This window comes from Sinohyriopsis cumingii, chromosome 9 (genome assembly GCF_028554795.1).
Source record: "Sinohyriopsis cumingii isolate HCF-2022 chromosome 9, ASM2855479v2, whole genome shotgun sequence".
Lineage (NCBI taxonomy): Eukaryota > Metazoa > Mollusca > Bivalvia > Unionida > Unionidae > Sinohyriopsis > Sinohyriopsis cumingii.
The window spans coordinates 8,311,119-8,328,364 of NC_142969.1; the positions used below are offsets into that span (position 1 = coordinate 8,311,119).

At 34.7% G+C, this 17,246-nt stretch overlaps 1 protein-coding gene across 1 annotated transcript in view; it reads left to right on the forward strand.

The window, feature by feature from the left end:
- LOC149791239 (uncharacterized) overlaps positions 1 to 17,246 on the forward strand; it is a 90,581-nt gene that overhangs the window by 8,394 nt on the left and 64,941 nt on the right. Inside the window, exons 4-7 of the mRNA XM_089969725.1 lie at positions 4,057 to 4,204; positions 8,768 to 8,896; positions 9,580 to 9,762; positions 10,242 to 10,373. Coding sequence (XP_089825851.1) covers positions 4,057 to 4,204; positions 8,768 to 8,896; positions 9,580 to 9,762; positions 10,242 to 10,373 — 592 coding nt within the window. The remainder of the gene's footprint in view (positions 1 to 4,056; positions 4,205 to 8,767; positions 8,897 to 9,579; positions 9,763 to 10,241; positions 10,374 to 17,246) is intronic.

Consider the following 17,246-nt stretch of genomic DNA (forward strand, 5'->3'; position numbering starts at 1 on the left):
CTGGAATTTATTTCATTTATGTAATCGACTAATAATAGCTTCATTATTTTCTGAGTGTATGAGCTTATTAACCAAATTATTATTCAGGTAAATAAAAGGTGGTAAATATGTTAACCAGGGTCAGGGTTTTTAAAGATTCCCATGCGAATTGTATGGGTTATTTTGTTGTAAGTAAAAATGTTCATTGCATCATTCTAGAAAGGTATTATCCATTAGGTAATGGTTGTTTTTAGAAAATTATATTACCTGATGTCAAGCAGAAAACTATATAATCTTGTGACTGTGGGAATTTTACCAGTCTTTTTTGATGATCTGGCACTTTAAGTTGTATTATGTTGTGAATAGTTTGGGTTAAATTTTATTTCTTCAAATTATTAAATTCAAGTGATTATATTCTCTGGAAATACAAAAGTGCTCTGACAAAATGTTTGGATAAAGACATCCGTTGGAAGTTATACTAAATTCATACTTGAAAAATTATACTGTGATTCAACAAGAAAATGTCGATACATCAGTTCCTCCTAAGCTATAACAGACACGTCATCGTTATCAATTTTGGGTCGCCTTGGGGCTTCATCTAAGTTTCATTTATGACTTTTTATTACTAGGAATTGTGCCTTCAATTCTTGGATTTTTTTATTTAATTCACAATACTGTAAGTTCTATGTTCTCTTTTTTCATTCTGTGTTCTAGGGAAGTACATTATTTGTTAAACTGTATAAAGCTTATTGCCTGCACTCATTTCTATTACAAATTGTAAAAGGATACACTCGTAGCATTGTTCATAAACTAAGCATCATACAGAAGCGAACCAGACAGTTTTTGTGTTTACAAGTTAACAAAAACTTTCATTATCAAGTTATGAAGCGAAGATGTAAAGTATCTTGAAGTATAATGAAATGATCAAAGATAATCCTAAAAAGCTATATTCAAGTATAAACAAATCGAATATTCAATTTGATTTTATTTCCTCGATTGCGTATGTCACAATGACATTGTCCAGAGTTCATTTTATTGATTCAAAATAGTCATGAATAATGTTCTAGTCCAGTGAGCACTTTGTAATTGCAATGAATAAACCTAAGAAACTTCTACTCTCAAACTATCTAACTACAGTATGAAACACATTTGCAGATTGATTTCATCATAAGAAATAAGAATCCGAAATTGTAATGAATCCAAATAGGAATACTGATTGCTCAGTCCTGTTATATATACACAACTTCAAAAATATATTATGAAAATATTTTGCAATATGCCCACGTGACAGATGTTACTACTTAATATAATATTTTCAAAATCCCTATTCATGTCAACTAATCATTCCAAGAACACGACTGATCTAAATATTATAATGTCGAAAAAGACCACAAGTAAACAGATCTTATTATTAAAATCATTACTAATGGTCGTAATCACCAAGGCCAACAACTGTTTACAGATCACACGCAATCTGCACTCTTAAAGTCTTACACAAGACTTTTCTACCCTTGTACAAACAAATAACTACCGAAAGATAATATGAAAGTATAATCATGAATGGAAACTACACATACTGTGTACAACAAATCATGTACAAAGTTACAAAAATGCATGACTATACGCAACAACTTCCATCGTAAATATGTTAATATCAGCCCCAACCTGTTACTTAATATACATCACCAATTAAAAGAAACATAATGAGTTCACGGATCTAAAATCTATTAAAAATAAATATATGTCGTCATATAGACCTAGCGACAGGTCTTCCTGCTCAATCCAATATTCAGTGGCCTCGAGTGGTCGAGTGGTCTAAAGCGCTCACCGTTCCGGATCACAGCCATCACACTTCTGCCTGCGTGGGTTCGAGTCCAAGGCTCAGCTAGCGTGGGTATGTGGGAAAGCCTGCCAATATCTTCTCGTGAGTCGGTGGTTCTTCCCTGGGTTTTCAGGGTTCTTCCTCCACCGCCATGTATAGCCTATCTTGTGCTGCAAAATGGCGTTAAACCGTAGTACAACGACAACAACCAATATATCAAAATATATATTCATGTGACCAAACCCATCCAATGGGAAATAAATTAATCCTTCGAAGAACATCACTTAACTAATCCCTCCAACGTAAATTAACCACAATATAGTAAACAGGTCTTATTATTAATATCATTATTAACGGTTGATAACACCTACATCAACAGCTATTTATAGATCATATGCAATCTTCACTTTTAATGTCTTAAACAATAATTTTGCAGAAATATGCCACCTAATTTCATGACTAAGTATGATTACATTTATAAACATGAATGAAAATTAAACAGAATATCGATAAAATCTTTTACCAAGAGTTTCAAAAATATATAATTATACATAACAGTTTCCATCGTATATATGTTATTAATATTAGCCCCTACATATTACTCAATGTGACCCTCCAGTCAGAGGAAATATAATGAGTCCACGAGATTCGTACACATGAGATTTGCATTTCATTTAGATTCGGATTGATTCTATGAGACTGCACTGATTGGAGCAGGTTCCGACCTAGTCATGAAGCTCTTTCAAATCGTCTGACTGCTAACACATGACAGTCAAAGCAAATTAGTGCACGCATTACTGTGATATCATGAAGCAATTGTAAACACTGGTCTTGCATTTAGTGTTAGTGTAGTTGTATGTTATACCTCTATGTATGCAAATATATCGACTGACTGAGTAGAGTTCAGTCATTTGAAAGTTTAAATCCAAGATGTATAAACTGTAACTGATGAAGCATTATGCTGTTCATCAATAAAATTAAACACACAAGGAATCAGCTTTCACAGCCACCTAAATGAATTTCCACTTTACTTTTCTGTTTGCAAATATTTACAATGGAACAACAAGGAACCTGCATTAACTGAATCCTTCTTATGCATCTTTGAAGGAAAGGAGAAATATGATATTTTCTCTTACATTTCTGAACGTAAACTGTGGCTCGAAGTAAAAATGGTGTATTGTGCATCTTAAAGAGTTTAGTGTATATATGTTAAAACAGAGCTTCACCAAGTTAGATTTACACTGATATAATCAGTTAAAACATTACATGATGTATTAGCACAGATTAGCCTTCAAATAACCGTACCGAAACGGTAATCGAAGTGTCATTGTGCATCATAAGAATTACGTAATGAAGATAGCTGACGCAATGATACAAATATGAACAGGCAGAAAGGAATCCGTATCAATAGATGAGACAAATAAAACATAAGGCAAAATCTTCTATTTATTGTTTTAGAATGGATCTAAATTCGGAAAGATTAATGAGAAAAGACCTTTCAAAATTACAGCAACGGGCTTTATCAAGTCGAAAATATATACAGTATGCAGTACATATCAAGTTCGATCATTGCGAAACTGGCTGTTTGTGAGGCTCGCTATAGTACGTAAACTTGCTTAAATTAATGTTTATCTTGATTACTGTGAAATCATTTTAACATTATAATGACAATTTGGACGGCATTGCCACTTTGTGTATGCTATACAAACAGCAGACGATCAACATAGTCCACGAGTCAGGATAAGAAAACTAGTGTGAGGTAGGAGAAAACAATCATTCAAAGGTACTCCACATTTGAAAAACACGATAATACTCTTATAGGAATACCAGAAATAATTATCAGTGTCCGTTACTTTGCAAAGGAAATGATTTTAATACGTCTTCAGCATATCTATTTTATTAGCCTTGATTTGTTTGTGAATATATCCCAGAGTCAACTTTAGACACGCTTGAAGCTTATTCATTATTCAATTTGTAGCTTTCATAAATTGAGATCTTTATGTATTGAATGTTGTGTTAGGTGGGAATAAATATTTTTTCAACACTTTTAGTATGCCTATTGAATGCTAATCATTGTGAACTATACAAATTAGGAGTACATTAATTTGCTTTTTTTAAAAGGCACGTCAATTTGAATATATTAAACCACTTGCTAAATATAACCTTTTATCCACATCATACAGAAGCTAATAATAATTAATAAATGTACTTTGTTATATATAAAAGTTTATGTCAGTGTACTTGGTGCATTTCAGGGTGAATTTTGTTATTGTATTGCCACAAGGAAATTTTCCACCCCAGACACCCTAATTTTCAACAGCAGCTGTGAGAAACCAGTACCTTGTGGAAATGGAATGCTTTGTGGACATCAAGGATACAACAACATATCAGTTTATATGAAGGGTAAACCGGATGAAAATGCAATTGCCTTGCTGACAAAAAAAAACAAAATCAAATAATAGATAGATAGATAGATAGATAGATAGATAGATAGATAGATAGATAGATAGATAGATAGGTATGTATGTATGTAGGTAGGTAGGTAGGTAGATAGATAGATAAATAGATAGATATATAGATATATATATATAGATAGATATGTAGATAGATAGATATATTGATAAATAGATAGATAGACATATATATCTCCACATGATGTGAATAACCGCAAACGTAAAACAGTCAATCATGTATATTTCATAATAATAAATTGCTCAGACACGATAAGCACATTTGACTCAGTCATCACTACCCTTACCCTTATAACCATATAAGTTCTTAACTGCTCAAGAAATTCACCTATGCAATCAGAAAATGGTTCCAATATCCAAACCATTCTTAGATCCCAGTTTTCAACTCTTTATCTTAGTCCTACATTGCTGAGGAAAATTTGCGATATTTAAGAACACATACGGACGCATTCAAGGTTTGATACCATAATCCCACCGTTTCATCGAAAAGGTTTGGGATAATTATAAGTTTGACATGGAGCTGCCTACAAAGTTCCTATTTGATGACCGGCAACATTTCAAGTTAAGACTTGAGCAGATAACTGATATTACGGCACATAATAAAGATGTAGAACATGAACGCACGTAATAAAGAACATCGATACGAAACGTATACATGAACTATTAGCATTAATCCAATAGTCGTCTGTGCATAATTGCTACAGGTATTCTTTGCACTGTACAATTAAACGTTATTGTCATGGATATGTGACACAAAGAATTAGTTTATAACTTCGGTAGATTGTCAGTTGAAGTATAACTACAAATACATATCTTGTTTTCAATTAAGAGTTATGTAAGCTGTTTGAGTCGGCAACTGATTGTTTATACCACGATAAACTCAAACAAAACAACATTAAACTCTTATAATTGAAATTTCGATTATTCGTTATGTTATTTCGTTTGCATCATTAAAAAAATAAATCTTAATTGAGCGTAGTAATACATTTTGGAGGGTTTTCTGTTACGTAGCTATTTAAAGCACTTGGGATTGTCCTGCTTGATGGTAATTAGGTCATCATAATAACAGTCCTTCAGTCAATGGAAGTCAAATTTATTCAATTATATTTTTATATAACATTGTTAGAATATTCTTTTCCTTTAATGATTACTTCGTGTCTGCCATCACTGGCAGTGTTTATCTTATGTTGTACACGTGACTCTATTTATCGATGTGTGTATTCTTAGAAAAGTAGTTCTCCTTACAGTTCATACAGAAATAAACGCAATTCATTTTGATGACGTGGTAACATTCTGACCAGTGTAAATGTTACTTTCCTTTACCAGCTACTGGCATTGCAATTATATTTATCTTCTTATTTTAACGTTTGCATAATCCTGAGGTAGGTATATATTTCATGCAACAAAATAAAACAAAAAACAAATACGTATCAATTCATTCACTAAGCCACGTGCCAGGTAACTCACTTTCATGTTATCGATGTTATCGATTAAGGCTTAATGTGATTTGAAACAGCTAAATACCCAAAGTTAAAAAAGAATTTACGGAACATATTTGTAATTAATAATAATAATAATAATAATAATAATAATAATAATGATAAAAAGAATAGTATTAATATCTTCAACATTTTGTATCAAAAACACTGACCAAACATTGTGCAGAAAGTATAATAAAAGTAAATGAATTAAAATAGACAAACGATATCCCTTGCAGCTTGGTTCACACTATTAACAACTTGATACATTTAACACGAACATTAGTTGAAGCAGTCAGAACCAGCCTCCCACATATCTTATGATGATACAATATAATGCAAATAACATTATGAAGATCAGTTACAGACATGGAATGTCGGTCTTCAGTATCCTCGTAGAACCTTTATCAACACACGATAGATCGGTTTACTTGTGCAGGTACTTGATCTACAAGGACGTTTACGACACGCCACTGAGCCGGCAACTATTACGTATAAACGACATAGATATGCAAAATCAGACTGAATCAGCATGCGAGTTTCCCATACGAAAAGTAAAATTGATATGCAAATATTCCAATGGATCAAACCAGATAACGAGTAGGAATATAAAGTTACACTTTATAGTTTGCTAGCAGTCTAATTAGTGCAAATTATCACAAATTGCATATAATTACTATACGATAACAAATCTGAGGAACGATTGATATTTCTGGTGCGGAAACTACAAGTACGTAGGGCAATATACTACGCGTACCATGTCTTAAAAAACTAAAATAAATCAGGGAGTTGTCTTCAGAAAGTGGTGCCATTTTCCAAAGAGAATGTAAACCGCATATGCACTTCATAATAAAATAAAACGAAAATACTTTTCAATTCGAAAACCAGTCGCAAAACAAACAATATACGTTCACATTCTTTAATATTAACCAACTATGTTCTTTACGATTTGATCGCCAACAAGCGCCTAATTGTTTATACAATGTCCTGCACATAACGGAACTTTATGATACGGTAAATATATCTTACATTTAAAATTCCTTGAACGATATTAACATTTGCTTAAAACTTATTTATTTTGGTTATTTTGTAACGAACATTCCTACTGTTTATCAGCATATTTATTCTTATATTATTACCATTTACAAAGAAAATTTACATTCTCCTTTGATCGGGATCCCTCATATAAATTAACCATATCATCGCTGTGTTTCATACTTTTAAGGCTTTGGGATAATGTACATTTCAATGATTATGCCTTTTTATCATATGGCACTCATTAGAGTCACAGTGCTGGTATGCCGTAATATCGACAATCAATCAATTCTTAGCTTGATAATGACATGTGAAGAAATAGGTAGTTAGTTGGGGAGTTAGGAAAGATGTATATACGCGTGTAGGTAGGTAGGAAGTATACTAATTGGTAGGTAGGTTTTTAGGTATGTAGTAATTACGGTAATGTTGGATAAATATTTAGATATACATATTTCTTCCAAACAAAATTTAGATGTAAATTCAAAGCTTGTACATGTATACAGTCAGACCTGACCTATCAGTCACTTGTGTTCAGTGGCTACCTGGTCAACGCGGACATTTTATTTTCCCTCCGGCAACATTCTAAAATAAATGTCATATAATCAGCGGTCACTTGTCTTCTGCGGCCAGGGGCCATTTGTTTCATAACCAGACAGTGGTTTCACCTTGCCTTATGCAGTCGTTACCATGTATTAGCAGTGACCGCTACAAGCAGGCAAATTACATTTCTATTGTTTGATGAGCGAAGAATATTACATCCGAAGGTAAATTACGGGGAAGGATGTTTAAACGTGTCATATTTCAAATGAATTTACCCTACTACAGTGATATTAAGCGGTAGACACGTGCTATATTCTTCATGAATTTCACTTTCTCCAAGTTGCTGTGAGAGCTATGCATTTCTGCTCGTTGTCTTCATAATAATAAGTTACGAGATTAGTGTAGTCATGTGACTTTAGATGCATATAGTGCGTCCCAGATAACATTTCATCAACGCTGTAATTTTGTCTCGTCTATTAGCGTATCAAATACATTGCGATTATAATGTTCTCCATTTCTTGAACAATATATCTTTTTCATATCGATTTCATGCAGGGATGATTTGACGTAGCATTGTATACATATGGTAGGCCCGTTGGGAAGCGGCTACTTTCTGTGGTGGCGGCTAATTCCTATTTTTCGTTAGACAATTGACTCAGGCCCTACACCGAACCATAAATATTAAAAATATCAAAATTGGGGTGGTAATGGCCAGAGTAATCCCGGCTAACGGTGTAGGTGCCACTAACAAAAGCCGCAGGAAGTTTCTTTTTATTGCCTAATTATCAAACGTCACAAAGAAAAGCAGACTGTCCTTTGATCTCATTTAGCTTTGAAACTGGTTAATCAATAAATTGTATAAAGTGCGAATTATACAACTGCCCTAACAAAAGTGAGTCGAGAGTTTCACAATTAAAGACATGCTGTTAGATAGTACTTTCCTTTAGAAGTGTGTGTGTATGTGTGTGCGTGTGTAGGCCTGTATGTGTGTGCGCGTGTGTGTGTGTGTGCATGTGTGTGTGTGCGTCTCTGTGTGCGTGTGTGTGTGCGAGAGAGAGGGGGAGATAGATGTATGTATGTGTGCATGTACAAAGTTGTATTGTTCTTGATGTATTTAAATCCTATTAGTTTTATGACAGGTTACATGATAAGAACAGACAGGTGTTAATAAATGCATACAGTTATTTGTACAGAAGAGACGGTAACATCTCTTGTCATTGGAAAGACAAACATCATGTGAGGATGGAGTATCCATGCGCAGAATGGAAATTAATTTACCAAGTACCAAGCTTGAGAGATAAACCTGCCTTCAGAGGTCACCTGCCTACAAAGGCAACCTTTGCCTTTACCGATGGGTGGCTCCTGTAGACAGTTATATATATATATATATATATATATATATATATATATATATATATATATATATATATATATATCTGTAGTTTCCATATCATCAAGTGATAACAAAGGCAATGGCAGTGGCTGTTTCATATTTACAAACAACAAAGAATATGAAATGTCTGTAGTGAATTGCAGAAGTAGCTATCGACATCTGTGCGAAGCTTTAACTGGTAAGTTTCCCGCATATTGAAGTTGTATAAGAGTTAATTTGCGGCACACTTTTTGTCCCCATTTCTTCTCTTTTCTCTGTGGTTTCCTGCATGATTGTGTGGCGTCAGTTTTTTTCTTGCAGTATAATTCAACAAAATGATTGTGTGCCCTCAGTTTTATTCATGCAGTATAAATGAAGAAAATGTGTGCTAGTTTCCTGTTAATATGTTGAAGATGATATGTAAACACTTGTTAAATTTCTTAGTGAGTTTGTAAGAGTAACAATAATATAATGTTCTTTGTTTTTAATGAATTCTGCTGAAGAACTTCAAAATTACATTGTGCCCTGGACCTCAGAATTGTATCCCTTTTTTTAAAATAATACTACCAGGACAGCATGTTCGTTATCTTAGTGATGTTAAAACCAATTGCACTATTTAATTCACTATTTATTGTTTTACGAAAAACAATATAGGGAGAAGAAAGATTATTGTTTTGATAATCCTACAATAAAATAATACTATACTTTATTTAATACACCAATTGAAACCAATTATCATGAAAAGCAAATCACAATTGGTGGACATTGGTACGACATTAATTAATGAAGTATCAGAAATGTGCATAACATTAAGGTATGTAGCCCATAATATTTCTTCCACCCAATGACATCTGTATTGTCTTCCAATTTTCCACATATTAGGACAAATTCTGGAGGAGAGTCCAGAACATGACCAATGGGTGCATTCAATTAGAGACTGCGCAAGGGTTGGCAAGAGCCCTACAACATACACTGGAGGTAGAACAAATTTCGTATTCCCTAACGCTTCTGGATCGTGGTGGACAAGCGTTGTACGAGATCTTGTAATTCAGAATTATTCAGAGTGTGAGTATAAACTTTTACTGATAACATGACACCAAGGTTCATATTACAATAACCTATTAAAAAGCAGCCTGTAATTATGGGATGATTTGACATCTGAGAAATTAGAGGGCACATATGCCGCCATATGATAAGAAGAACGATACAATCATTATTTAATACTTCACGTACTGTACTGAAGTAAACTGAGTTTCAATGAGGTAAATTAGGACAAATTCATTGTTTAATGTAATGACGTGGTTTGGGTTTGGCAGTAGATGAAATATTACAATTGTTGAGATACGTTGAATAATTATTGAGATTTCAGAAGGTTTGAGGTTCTATAGCAGGTACTTATTCAGGGTATAAACCTATCTTTTGATAACAGCATCTGACTCATTACATAAAATTAAAGAAACTGTTATATGGACATGTTCAACACTTTTGTAGATCATAAGAACGCTTATACAAAATTGGGCTGAACATATATTTTTATTTTGTAGCTAGGACAATACAAGAAACACCTTTATATGAAGCCTTCTTGAAAAGCAGTAATGACAGTAATGAAGGAATAAAACTAGAATTTGTTCATGCAGGGCATAATTCAAGGAAGAAGTTCGTAGCGTGTATGTCTGGTAGGTACACTTGAAAACCTGATTCAGTCACGTTCCACTTGAGAGACGAAAATATGACTCCCGTTAATTATTTCAAATTTGTCGACGAAGTACACCCGTAAAATGAAAATGGATTTTGCTGTGACAATTCATATCTTGTGTTTATCTATCTATCTATCTATCTATCTATATATATATATATATATATATATATATATATATATATATATATATATATATATATATATATATATATATATATCTGCCCCAAGCTTTTCAATATTCCTCTCTGACTAATGATTCTACTAAGATGAAGAAGAAGGAGAAGAAGAACAAGAACAAGAACAAGAAGGAGGTGGGGAAGAAAACTTATGTATCAATACGATAATAATGTTATTGTAGCATACATTAAATTAGCTGCACTTTTCTTGGCGGTGTCTTGTAAATATATTTACAATCCCATGATCCGACATCTTAGATGATGGATCAGCATTCAAAAACGACAACGGACGTCAATAGACCCACATACTACCCCACAGTGTAAAATCTGTATCATTAATGGTGTATTATCTACTTTCTGAGATAAAATTAAAATGAGTTCCATTGAATTTATGCGACAGATCTAAGATGATGTCGCAAATAATAACAACAGTGGTAGTAGTATAAGCAGGTGTTGTCGTATAAACCCTTGTGTTGTTTATGTTATTAGCTTTGCTTTCTGAGATAAAATTAAAATGAGTTCCATTGAATATATGCCTGCATTTGTTTGTATGCAGATAGTTGATTTGAATAAATCTTAAGAACATTGTTCATTGTGTTAAGGAGCAGCAGGGAAGTTATACAGACCCCCTGGCACAGACTAAAATAACCCCTCCAAACAAATTTTCTCCGTAGAAGCCTCAGATTTCAAAAATAAAGCCTCCTACGCAAAATAATCCGCAAAATTTCCCCCCAAATTGCATTTTCGGGCATAAAAAAAAAGGCAGCTTTTTTGGGGGGGGGTATTGTAAAATTTGTTTGTTATTGCAGGATTGGGTTGCAATTTTATGAGTAAATTTGATCAAGACCGACTCGATATCTACTACGCGGATCATGGAGATTAATCGTGACAAAACCGTGCGGAGTTGCCTGAGCGTGACTAAAGAAATTTTTAAACTTATTTATATCCATGTCGCCATTGCACCAAGTCTGATGGATATTCCTTAGCGTGTGAGTATCAACGCCATTGAAAACCGATAAAATATTACAATTATCTCTAATAACCTTCGGAATTTGCGTATATCGCTGTGTCACGTAAATCACATCGGTGTTCTTATGTCGGCCACGCGAGAATATCCTAGCTGGGTTAGTTTGCTTATCCAGCATCACATCATCGAAAACAACAAGATTATTAGTATCACCGTCTAAACTTTCCACTGATGGAGATTCATTGATATCCGTGATAAATTCTATTGTGCCATCCTCAGTATTATCGCTAAATTCCTTCAGTACTTTATAACATCGCTGATCATCTACGGATGGCGCAATCAAATATAATTTATCCCATTTCAACCATCTCATTATCAAATTTAGTAATAACTGAGTTTTTCCAGATCCCGACGGGCCAATGATTATCATTCTAATCGAATTCGGTAATGCCTCGGTGTGTTTTACTTGCTCGCGTTTTTTCGTGGCTGAAAAATCAATTACATTCATGTTATTAGAATATTATGGATTCATATTGTGTTAAGTGTCGCACTCGAACTGCCACGCTAAATCCAATCGAAGTCGTTACGCGCAACAACAGAAATGCAATCAGAGGTGAATGTGCGGTTTGTGGAACAAGCAAATTTAGATTCGTTAAAAAAAAAATAGAAGAACCGGAGGAGACATTGCCGCCTCCATGAAAAATCTACCAGGATTGCCTTGGGCAAAATATTCCGGAGAGAAACATTTACCAGGATATAATTACTGCGGACCTGGTACAAGATTAGATATAAGACTTAATAATAATAATCAGCCAAATCCTGGCGAAGAACCAGTAAATGCTATCGATAACGCGTGCTACTATCACGATCTCGCATATCGCAGTGGAGATTTACAACAACGACATCTCGCCGATATTAAATTAATTCACGCAATAGACGCCATTCCTAATAAAAATTTCAAAGAAAAATTGGCAACCTGGTTGATAAAAGGTGCGATGAAAGGTAAATTAGTTTTAGGTGCTGGTTAATTTATAATGGAGCAAATATATTATTCTCCGCGAGGATTCTGGAAAGGAAAATCAGCAATTGCCAAACTTGCCAAGGCAGCAAAAGTAAAACAATCCACCGCTGCGTTATGGTTATCAAAACAAGCTATTTGGCAAATTTATCTTCCTCCGCCTAAGAAAATACCGTATGCGAGTTTCTCCGTCAGCGTCCCTAACGAAGTTCATCAAGCTGATTTAATGTTTCTTCCTCACGATACCGTTAATGGAATCACATACAAATATGTTTTGACAATTGTTGATATTGCTAGCAGATACAAAGAAGCGGAACCATTATCAAATAAAACAGCAACGGAAATAGCAAATGCGTTTGAAAGAATTTATTCTCGATCTCCATTGACATGGCCGAATCTTCTCCAGATTGATCCAGGACGAGAATTTCTTGGCGCAGTTACTTCATTGATGAAAAAGAATAATGTTAAAATCCGACGTGGCATAGTTGGTGTTCATCGCAATCAGGCTATCGTTGAGAGATTCAACAAAACACTAGCGGAAAGATTATTCGGATATCAATACGCAAGAGAATTTATTCAAGATAAACGATCTCACGATTGGGTAACAAGATTACCTCACGTGATTAACGCACTAAATAACGAAGTAACACGAACGATATCAATGAAACCCGCAATTGCAATTACAAAAACAAAAATACCACTAAAGCGAGATTCTACTATTCCACCGGTGCTAGGTAGTGTCACGGTTAGATATTTATATAAAGAAGGAGAAGCCGAGGGTGGCAGAAAAAGAGCAACCGATCCTAATTGGAGTGTTACAACACATAAAATATCGGCCGTAACAAGATCATCAGGAAGGCCAGCAATTTATTTTCTAGATTCATCGGCACCGCAACGAGGATTTACCAAAGAAGAACTACAAGTAATTCCAAGAGATACTCAATTACCGCCATCTTCGTTAATGTGAAATCTAATCCTACCTAACTGAGATAATTTTCTTACTCGAGAAACAGCTAGATAAACTAAATTTGACCAGGAAATTCTATCATCGACAATCCAAACTTGGCCATCTACTGTTAATCCCTGTGACGAGTGTATTGTTGCTGCGTATCCAAGTTTCCATGGCGATCTTTCTGCGTTTATCGCATCATTGACAACATTAATATCAACGAAAATAATATCGTTTAAAACCATTATTTTTTCTTCTCCGCATGGCAAAGTAACATTAATATTTTGTTTTCTAGTATCAGCTGGCCTGTAGCACAACGGAACCTGCAATGTTGGAAATCTCTCACATTGAAGTTTAAATAGTATTTCCTGAATAGCATCGCGAATAATTTTTCTGCTAGCAACAATCAAATGATCCGGACGCCACAAATTTAGAAAATTATCCATCGAAGTCTCATCAATTATTTTTCTCATCACATCACATTGAAACTTATTAGGTTGCAACCGAATTAGTTTTTTAAACTCAGTCAGTAAATTATCATTGGATCTATAATCGGTATCAATCTCTTCATAATAATCTACAAAGTTTCTAAGCCACCCGTGTGGAGATTCACCATCAATAGGATCAGGTTGTCCATGATCGCCGCACATTATTACTGCGGTGTTTTTTTCTTCTAGCCAACCCAGGAACGATTTTAATGTGGCGAGACTTACTGTGCAAATTTCGTCAAATATTATAATCTTGTTGATATATTTGTTTCCCATTCGAGTTGGATCCCACAATCCACCGCTGTACTTGAAATAGCTGTGATAAGTACAAGAACTAACGCCACGTTGTTTTATTTCTCGTGCTAATCTGTGAGTTGGAGTTAACACGATCATATCAGAATTTGAAAATAAGTTTATTGCTCTTGTTGTTTTACCGCTACCGCCAGGACCATTAAGATAAACAAATTTGTTTCGTGAAATCGGATCGAACGCAGATGCAGCCGTTGATACTTCATCACATTTGTCTTTATGAAACTTATCACAATCTTCCACATCGGCGTCTTCACAATAATCTAGAATATCTTCATTTTTTATTCTCCAGGTTCCCCAATCCCCATTAGTGATTAAATTTTCTAATCTGCACTGATATTTCTTATCGATATAAAACGAATCAGTTGCAACCCTTACCGCGATATCAGCAAATTTATTTATCATTGATAGCAGATTGATACTCACATAAGCGAGCATTGATGATCTTAAATGAGTATACTGCGCCGATTCTCCATCGAGATAAGTTATCACGGTACCTAATTTCGTTCCATCAATAATAATATTTTCTCTGTTGCAAAATATTCCACGCGATACCGTATCGGTAATAATAAAATCCATTTCAGCATCATTGATAAATAACCTAGCATGGCGATGCTTATGATCAACTGATCCTCCTTGAGTAAATTTACCAATTATTTTTCTTCCAATATCTTTCGCGTTCTCACAATCCGTTGGCAACCACACTTCAGTTTGTTTCCTGTAGGATATAATCGCTTCACTTATCGTCAGCGATATCAACATCGATGAATCCAGCATATATCTCAACAGCACTATAGGAATCCATCTTCGCTGAGATAAATGCCGACCAAACCAAATATAACAAATCCTATGCAAATTTTCAGCAAGTTCGAATGAAGTAACATTAGCGAATCCTGTCATAACAAAATCAGGTAACTGTCCGTTAATTGCCACTCTCGTCATCTCGCTGGTAGGGTGGCCGAATTTAGCAAAGTAATCTGCACAATCGCCGTATCCGAGAAAACTTCCAGGATAGCACGCGCTCATGTCAACGGAAATCATATCTTCGAAATAATATTTGGTATTCCATAATCCTCCATGGCCATATTCGATACAGCTAAGTTGAATATCATTAAGAAACTCATTCCTTGTAGGTTTCCACGAATTTCTCTCTCTCGCGGCGTGAGCGGCAACAGACGGAATAGTAAAGCAATTTGTCAGTAATCGATCTGGATTTGACGAATATTTCTCCGCGATATTTTTCATCGAATCGTGTAATATTTCATCACGGTAAATATCTCCGCGTGGCAAGATAAATTGATCGTATTTTTCTTCACTAGAAAATAACCAGACTGATATTGGATCGGACTTGGCTAATAGTTTGATATATCGGAACATTGCATCAGCGCCATTAACGGGATAGAATTTAACAATACGATCTCGTGGAAATATCATCACTGACTGAGTCCACGCATGTGAATTATGATCAACAATTTCGATTGGAGTTCCTCGAGATTTATACGGCGACGAGTATAATATTTCACCCGATAACGTTTTAACCGTAATAGGAAATTTAAGTTTCCTACTTAACGCAGCAACATCATCAATCGATGCGCCATTAGTAACTGTCTTTGCCCACGTGTTAATTTTATCCAATCTCAATTGAGTTAGACCAGATCCGCGACGAGCATTTCTCATGTGCTCGATAACTCTCTCAGCAACGCAATTTATCATCGGTGATTCTTTCATCGCTGGTAGATTTTTCGCATCAGGATTGTTATTCAGACGATAAATTCCATAAACAACAGCACTAGAAGGATAAGCTCTAGCGTAATAAGGACCGTCAATTCCCAATAACAATCCCGGTTTCGAATTTTTATCAAGAACAACATTTTTCTTACCGCCGCGTACTGGATCTCGTTTGTCGCGAATAATCCAAGTATCGTCCTGCATTTGTGCAATAAATTTTATTCCAAATATAAATCGCTCATCCTTGTGTTCAGATTTTATGTGCTCGATTATCTTCTTCGCTCGTTCTAGATTCATCGTAACATCAATGAAATTAGTTTTCCACGTTGACCAAACATGAATCGCTCCATCATCAAAAAATTCTTTCTTCGCACGATCTACTTCAGGAATGATATATTCTGCCTCATCAAGATCAAATAAATCCATTATTATATTTTAGACAAATATCTAATTATATAATGAATCAATGTTCATGGATAATAGTCGGATCAACAAAATCATGCGATAAATCTTGTAGAGGTGAATACTGCGGCGCTCATATATACGAAGTTCGACGAGGCAACAAAGGACCACAGCGATGTTTGGTTTGTCAAGTTGGAACTCGAGGAAAGACAAGATTGTGTTTCTCTTGTGGAGGAAAGAAATATCGCGAGTTGCGGAGATATTATGAAAAAAGATCCTCCTCAGTAATAAAATGCGAAGAAGATTATATTAATCGATTCAAAGCAAATTTCGATTTAAACAAAGAGAATATTGTATATGGAAACAAAATCAACGATTCCAGTAATGAAATTCTCACACGAGTATAAATCGCATCCTACCATCGAGGGCTACGAGGCATCTGAAGATGGTATTGTTAGAAATGCAAAAACAAAGAATCAAGTCGGTAATGCTGATAGATTTGGATATCTTAAATTTACCATCAACAATAAACAAAGATGTATAAGTTATTCATGTCACAAATTTATATTCGAGTGTTTTCACGGGTTAGTAGAAATTGGACTTGTTATTGACCACATTGACGGAGATAAACTTAACAATAAACTTTCCAATCTGCGAGCAGTTACTCCGAGTGAAAATTCAAAGGCTGGTAATACCGGTGGTTTGCGATTCGCTAGGACTGTCGAATCGATAAATCAAGCAACGGAAGAAAAACTCGTGTTTGAATCGATAGGAGGCGCTGCAAAATATTTTAGTATTAATCCAGCATCGGTG